Source organism: Anarrhichthys ocellatus, unplaced genomic scaffold (assembly GCF_004355925.1).
Source record: "Anarrhichthys ocellatus isolate YVR2014 unplaced genomic scaffold, GSC_Weel_1.0 scaffold1525, whole genome shotgun sequence".
Taxonomy (NCBI): domain Eukaryota; kingdom Metazoa; phylum Chordata; class Actinopteri; order Perciformes; family Anarhichadidae; genus Anarrhichthys; species Anarrhichthys ocellatus.
In genome coordinates this window covers 3,702-10,832 of record NW_022281499.1, presented here as the reverse complement: position 1 = coordinate 10,832, position 7,131 = coordinate 3,702, and the positions used below count along the sequence as shown (strand labels likewise).

At 43.2% G+C, this 7,131-nt stretch overlaps 1 protein-coding gene across 1 annotated transcript; it reads right to left on the bottom strand.

The window, feature by feature from the left end:
- Positions 1–3,432: 3,432 nt before the first annotated feature.
- On the bottom strand, positions 3,433–7,102 carry LOC116377670 (sortilin-related receptor-like). Its single transcript, XM_031839373.1, has 4 exons — positions 6,732–7,102; positions 5,849–5,983; positions 5,354–5,515; positions 3,433–4,555 (listed from the first exon to the last, which is right to left on the bottom strand). The coding sequence occupies exons 1-4, from the start codon at positions 6,819–6,821 to the stop codon at positions 4,484–4,486; spliced, it is 459 nt and encodes a 152-aa protein (XP_031695233.1). The 5' UTR covers positions 6,822–7,102; the 3' UTR covers positions 3,433–4,483.
- Positions 7,103–7,131: the final 29 nt, after the last annotated feature.

Sequence of the window (7,131 nt, the reverse complement as noted above, 5' to 3'; positions counted from 1 at the left end):
AAGATAACGTAACAAGGCAACGTAACAAGGCAACGTAACAAGGCAACACCTCAAAGATAGCTTAGTTTTCTTAAAAGGCAACAGGGCACTAACACACTGGATTGTGAATATGATCAGATCATTAGAGACTGATTTTTCCCCAACACATCTGTACGTAATACAAAGCACGAGCTATCATCAACATGTCAATTAATCACGAATGTTGAGTTAAAAAATGATGTTTGCGCCTTTAGTTTTCTTCAGCAGTGACATTTAGTCCTTCCATGTTTTCTAGTTGACCTTCTCCCTCTGCCATCTCTCTTCCCCCCTGATCCCTTTGTTTCTCGAAATGCATTTGAAACCACTCGGTTTGTAGCATTGTCCGTCATCCATATGGAAAACGAGATTGTACTTCTCATTGTATGCACAGAGGATTTAACTCCGTCTGTCTCCGAGCAGTGAGATCACAGGATTAAGAGTTGGGCGAGGAACCGACCCATCAGATTGGGTTGGTTTTTAAAAACGCATCCAGCAGCAGCTCGAGTCTCTTTGGCTTTCTACGCCACAACACTGATCTGCAGCACAGCCAGAACAAACAGCCAGAACAAACAGGATTAGACACAAATTGGATGGGACACGGGGGAGTGGGGGGAAGTTTAAGATCAATCTTTACTTGCACTGCCTTTGTCCTCAGATAATTTGCAGCTACTCTTGGCTGTTGTTCCACTGCTGTGGTGTAGCTTTAACAGACTTTATCAGATCCTACTGGCGGCCCGCTGAATGCCATCAATGGTTAAACTATCAGGAATGTATGAACGCAGGATGACAACACAAAACTAAACTTGTTGCTTATCTGCCAAGCAGGCAGGCCAAGAAGACCGAGCGTGATAAAGTCTTTTTAAGACTAAATGGAGAGAGACGATGTGGCTGAATGATGAGTCAATGCAGAGACACAAATGGCTCAGAGTAGCGCTAATAGGGGGATAAAATACGTCCACACAGGTTTCAATTTGACCGAAAAATCTGAGATAATCCTGAAACTTCATGAGTTCATGAGTCCCGTCTCGCCCAATTAAAGTTGTCTTTGTTTCATATTAAAAACTGTCACTTGCACTGACTGTTGCTTAGACATGTGGATGCATTTAATTGGTTTGTCCACCACCAATAAGGCTCCTAATTGACTTTTAAATTCTATCTATTTTCATCCTGAGGCAACACAAAAAAAACCAATTCATGTCCCTGTAAACAAAACCAAAAATGTGCATTTTGTGACCATTTCACAACCTGTCGTGACTCGTGAAATTGCGCCGCACATAAACACAACAAGTGAATTAAATTGAGCAAAGTTGCTCTTAATTGCGAATCAACTCAACTTCTTATCTGTGACAGAAAGAACGTGCCCTTTCTTCTTTAAAAAGTTGCATTGCCTCATTTTAAATGAGCATGCCCAGACGTGGTCCATTGGCTGCATGCATCGATCCACGTCGTCTGTTGGTTGTCACCGTGTTCGGAGGTCTTTTTAAATACAATTGAAGCGACTCATGAATACACGATGGAAACGGCTAAAATTACTCGTTTTCACATAATCCAACAGCACAGAAATTGTCCGACAGGAGACAGAATAAGTTATACCTGCTGAGATGAAAAATGAGCCGTGATGAGTTTACAGAAACACGATGCACGGTTATAAATGTGAAGCTTCTATCATACGAGTGGGAACGCATACTTCTCTCTGATCACACACATGAATTAGCTGACCTAGCTGCTGAAGCTAGTTTTCATAAATGGATAATGAGAAGTGTTGACACAGATGTGGAGTCACTCAGGAGGAAAGTTAAGAGACGGATTCTGCTGCATCAGACTTTGAAAATGCAGAAATCAAAAAAGGAGAAAAAAGTTTCAGTTCAAAGCAACGAAGTCTTCTTCTTCGACTTGAACTGATGTTACAACCGCTTTCATCGCAGCAGATAACTCAACCATTTTAACCCTTAAAACCAACGTTTCACTGTTAAACTGCTTGAGTGCCTTCTATATAAAACGACATTTCAACTTAGAAACCAACTGACGTTTGATCTACTTTCCATTCTTACTAATCCTGAAACCGGCCCTCAGATTGTTCCCTTAATCTGCCGACATTTAAACACCATGTTAAACATGTTAGTTTGTTCCATTTGCTGTAATCAACAAACACATCAGACTGAACCCTGAAGACATTTGTTTATGCTTTGTTATCTACGAATGAGGAAGTGTTGTTGTCAACATTGATGTCATATTTAAAGAAACACTTCCTGTATTTGGTTTTTACTGAGTCAGTATTCAGGTCCTATTCTCTCAGTAATAGCATGAACACTGTGTGCGCGTGTTATCTGTTTATCACCAAGCAGCAGCGGTGAGGATAACATGTGATCTGCCTAAAGGTGCTCCCACTCACACATCTATTCATGTGAAAATGTTTTTTTTTTTTTCTTTTTTTTTTTGGGGGGGGGTTATCAGCTAACAGACATCAAAGTGGTCTGATGCTGTTTCCTCATTTTCTAGCACTTCCTCGTGCGCCGACTGCTTTCATTTCGTTTGGCACAAGAGGGTTATGCAATCGCTGGTTTTATTGTCTGTCTGACGGCAACAGTGAAAATGAATCGGCTTCAACATAGAAGGCTGCTCCTACACCTGAAGAGCCATCAATGACCTTTTGTCCAAATGAGTTAAAGTTGACTATGTACAGCATATAGAGATCCTGCTGGTCTTCTTCTGTTGGAATAGAAAGCTGAGGAACTGGCTTTGACTGCTTCTCAACAACCATCAGCACCACGAGGACAAAGAAGCTGCAAGGCCGACATTTACATCTCACACATTAGTGCTTTTATTTATGTTCACGTTTTTAATCGGAACATTAAATATTGGACGACTCAAAGTGCATTTTGTCACGTTGCCAAAAGCAGCATTTATCCTGCCTGAGCTCCAGGAGCAACCGATATGAATGACGTTTGGAGCCGTGCTTGTGATGCTCGTGCATGAACTGAATGCAAATTTGTGATTTGTGATTTGGGGCCATATTTAATAACCTAAATTGGATTAAATACGGACGTATAATAATGTCAATAAGGGTTCTCCTTGAACAAAGAAATTCTTAGCCGACTGACATTCATACACACTCTTTTTGTTTAGTCGATAAGTTGAAATAATCAACAGATCTTCTCCACAAAGAATCAAACAAAAGCACAGACTGCATAAGAAGAGGACGAAGTCAACATGACGCCTCCTATTGGTTTGAGGACTGTAGTTTTGAATCCTTGAGTTCAGCCATTTGGCCGTCGCCATCTTGGTTTTTTGCAACCAGTGAAATTTGCTCTCTGGACTGAAGTCATAGCTTCATGTGTTAAAGCTGCATTCTCTCTAGCGTCCACCAGGGGGCGACTCCTCTGGTTGTATAGAAGTCTATGAGAAAATGACTCTACTTCTCTCTTGATTTATTACCTCAGTAAACATTGTAAACATGAGTTTATGGTCTCATAAACTCATGTTTACTGAGTCAAGAGATCAACTATTGGTTTTGTATACAGGGATCAGGGTTATGCAGAGTGAAGCCAATGTGGAAGTGAGTGAATGAATGAATGAGGTTACTACATCCTCTCTAAAACCACCCAACTGAACTCCTGTTTCCTGTACAATTGAAACGCTCGCTTGCACTTTAGCTCATAAACTTCGTCTTTTCTCGCCGCCATTTTCTCACGAGTTCCTCGATCCGCACTGAGCATGTGCAGCAGAGACGAGCAGGAAGCCAGGAGCCCGACGTGGCATTTCTTATTGTGGAGCCCAGGTTATAAGATCTAATCTGTGCATCTCAACAGCATGTGTTTTATACTTTATGCATTGACAAAAAAACATATTCGATAAATGTAATGAGATGTTTTGGTTGCTAGTTCAACAATTCCATTTTGTGTGGATGCAATTTTTTTGCTTAATGGCGAAGACGACAGATGTGACAATGTTCTCCAAAAAACACAAACGTGTTACGTCCACTAAAAGTGTCGTCTCTTCTACCGACGGGCTCAGATTGTTATTAGAAGTGTCTGATGACATCATGGAAGGAACCTTAAAGACAAATGTTTCTTTCTCTTTCGATTGATCCTATTTAAAAGCTAGTGGATCCGTAGAAAAATGGGGAAGAATTTGAGACTTTTTGGACAAGAAATAAGTGGAATTATTCTTCTGGAGATGATCTTTACCTCCCTAACATGCTGATGTACTGAAGCACCGTGTGCCTCAAACATCGAGCCAGCAGCTCATCGTCACCTCTCATTCTGCTCACAGTAGTTTCCGCACTGAAGCTTTAATAGATTTAACAGTATTTGCTCCTAATTAAAAGCCCACTAGAACCATAAGTCTTCAGCGATGCTGACTCAACTTGTATTTCCTGGGACGGTTGTATTTCCTACATTTACCGGCTTCTTGAACGCAGCAGAGTACAGTCTCACACTCGGTTTATGTTCTCGTCTCGGTTGTCTTACCAAAAGTAGCTCTTCACGTGCTCCTGGATCAACACCCACGTCTCCCCGAAGTCGTCCGATTTCCACAGCTACAGGAGGGAGGGGAGGGGGGGGGGGGGGGGGGGGGGTACTGTTAAAATGTAGGTCAACCTCATTCCTTCGTTTTTAGCTCTTACACATGAGAACACCGGAGAGCTGCTGTTGTGCTTAATAGACGAGGAAACTAAGACGTGACATGATGATAGCAGAGCGACCGGTTTCTTCTCTTGGTTACAACATCCTGCAGATGGAGGAGCAGGATGAGTACCATCAGGAGTCTATAGATACTAGTACTCTCATTGATACTCCTATCAATGAGAGTACTCGTATTATTATTAGCATAACAAGAAGTTCTAAAATCTTTAATCTACATCGTCAGCTGAACGATGACCTCACGCTGTACCGAGCTGGAGACAAAGAGACGGAGAGAGGAGGTCTGAGACGAGGGCGTCTCACTCCAGAACATCTAAAGTACCGATAGCAGAACCCATAACTCCGGACCTCAACGACACTCCGGGTTTTACTCATTTAGAACCGGTTCCTGCTTAGAACCGGGTTTCAGAGGTCCTCCCCAGTTCCTACAGATCAAAATTCTAAGAAATAAAGTCGAGAAGAAGAATACGAACATGAACGCCATCGTGCATGTTCATAGTTAATCTTGTTGGACCAGCAGTAGGAGCATTTGTATCTAAAATGAAAGAATTTCTGCTCTAACGTGGAAGTCTGATGGTTTAGAAGCGTCTCCATCTGCAGGAAGTCACATCAGAAAGCTTTCACACATTTCCATCAGTCACGCTTACACATGTGTTTTCGCCGCCACCGTTCATGGTAATGAATAACAGCGTTACCTGCTTGTTGGGGTGAGAGCTGTCGTAGCCGAGCACCAGGCCGGATCTCTGGCTGTGGAGCAGCAGGTCGGTCGGCTTGAAGGGCAGCGAGAAGCCCTGCACGCTGCTGCAGAAGTCAAAGGTGTTCCACAGGTAGTTGTTGGTGGAGTCCACGAAGAGGTACTGGAGGAACGAGAAGGAAAGATGCACACATCAGCACAAAAAACAACATTATTTGGAGAAGAAATATGACGTCTAAGATCATTTTGTTGAATTGTTTTCTTGTCGTCTTGCAGAGAGAACTAACAGAACATGAACTCAGACTCTTTACAAATGAACATCATCATATAGTTATTAAAGACATCCTTTTTATCTGTTTATTGTGATTAAATCACAGTAGAATAGTGTATTTCGGCTTCATACAGCTGTATTAAGACATACAGTGAATACAGAATCCATGATGCGGCTCACGTGACTCCAGGCTGGTCTACAGAGACCCCCCCAGCAGTGACTCACCCTCTTGTTGTCTGCCGGGCTGTGGTAGAACTGGGAGATGACCTGCTTGTTGCCGCCGTTGGCCTGGACCCCCGACAGCTGGAACTTGTCTGAGACCAGCGTGAAGGACGTCCCGTAGTCGTAGGACACGTAGACCTGGAGACAGCGGCGGGTCATCAACACGAGACATTTTAACAAGATAAGCAAAGACAGTTTAAGATGCTTTCACCGGCTCTCTATGATCTCAGCTGTCGTTACTGTTATTAACACCGTTCTCACAGACTCATCATTCCAACTTTAGGTTGTTTTCTTCTTCATGTCATTATAGCTTTGTTATTCTGCATGTTCTAGTTCTCTCTGCTTCTAGTCCTGATGGTTCTGGTTCAGAGAGGAGCAGAACTTGATATCAGAGCGACAAACGAGGCCACAGAGAGAAACACTGCTCTGAGATCAGAGGGTTCAGTGTTTCTGTGTCATTAGAAGGTTGGACAAAGGGAAAGTGTTACGCGTATAAACAGTCCACGGTTTAGCTGGTATGTCGTAATATTGGTCTAAATTCAAAATCAGATATTGTCCAGTTCCTGTTGTCCGTCTCTGATACGATGGATAACGTTCAATCGCCTGTTTTATTGATCGATACGCAAACGTTACATTTGATCTGGTTTATCTCTTCAAGGAAACTCACAGGAGAGGAATTCAGTGACAGACTGTGTGTGTGTGTGTGTGTGTGTGTGTGTGTGTGTGTTAATGTAGCAGATGGAGAGTTTAATCTGTTGCTCAACAATCATATCATCACCAGAAACACGAGAAACATGTTTCTCACTCACACACACACGCGCGCGCACACACACACACACACACACACACACACACACACACACACCACGAGTTGATGTGGACTCACCGAGCTGGTCTTGGGCCCGATGGCTCCGGCGCTGTCTCGGGCCAGAGCCACGATGACGTTGCTCCTCTTGCCGGCCCAGTGGACCACCATCTGGTTGTGAGAGTCGTTCAGGTTGGCCTGCGGGACAAAACACAGGAGCCACTGAAGTTCAGTTTATACTCAGCGGAGTGAAACCGGCGGAGTCTCGGCCGCAGACGGTCGTGTTCCTCTGAATGTATTCAACTTGTGACCGTCACAAAGACTTCGCTGATAAAAACACCACTTACATGTTGAGGGTTTAAACAACAAGGTTTTTATTTGTCGCACAAGAATGAAAAGCAAAGTAAGCCGAGTCGTTTTAGATGCTTTCTCTATTAACTCTCTCACACACACACACACACACACACACACACACACACAC

Coding starts and splice junctions, on each gene's coding strand:
- LOC116377670 (XM_031839373.1), bottom strand. CDS start 6,821: ATGGTGGTCCACTGGGCCGGCAAGAGGAGCAACGTCATCGTGGCTCTG. Junction 5,984..6,731: donor TCGGGCCCAAGACCAGCTCG/GTGAGTCCACAT, acceptor CGCTGTCTCCAG/GTCTACGTGTCCTACGACTA. Junction 4,556..5,353: donor GCTCTCACCCCAACAAGCAG/GTAACGCTGTTA, acceptor TCCCTCCTGTAG/CTGTGGAAATCGGACGACTT.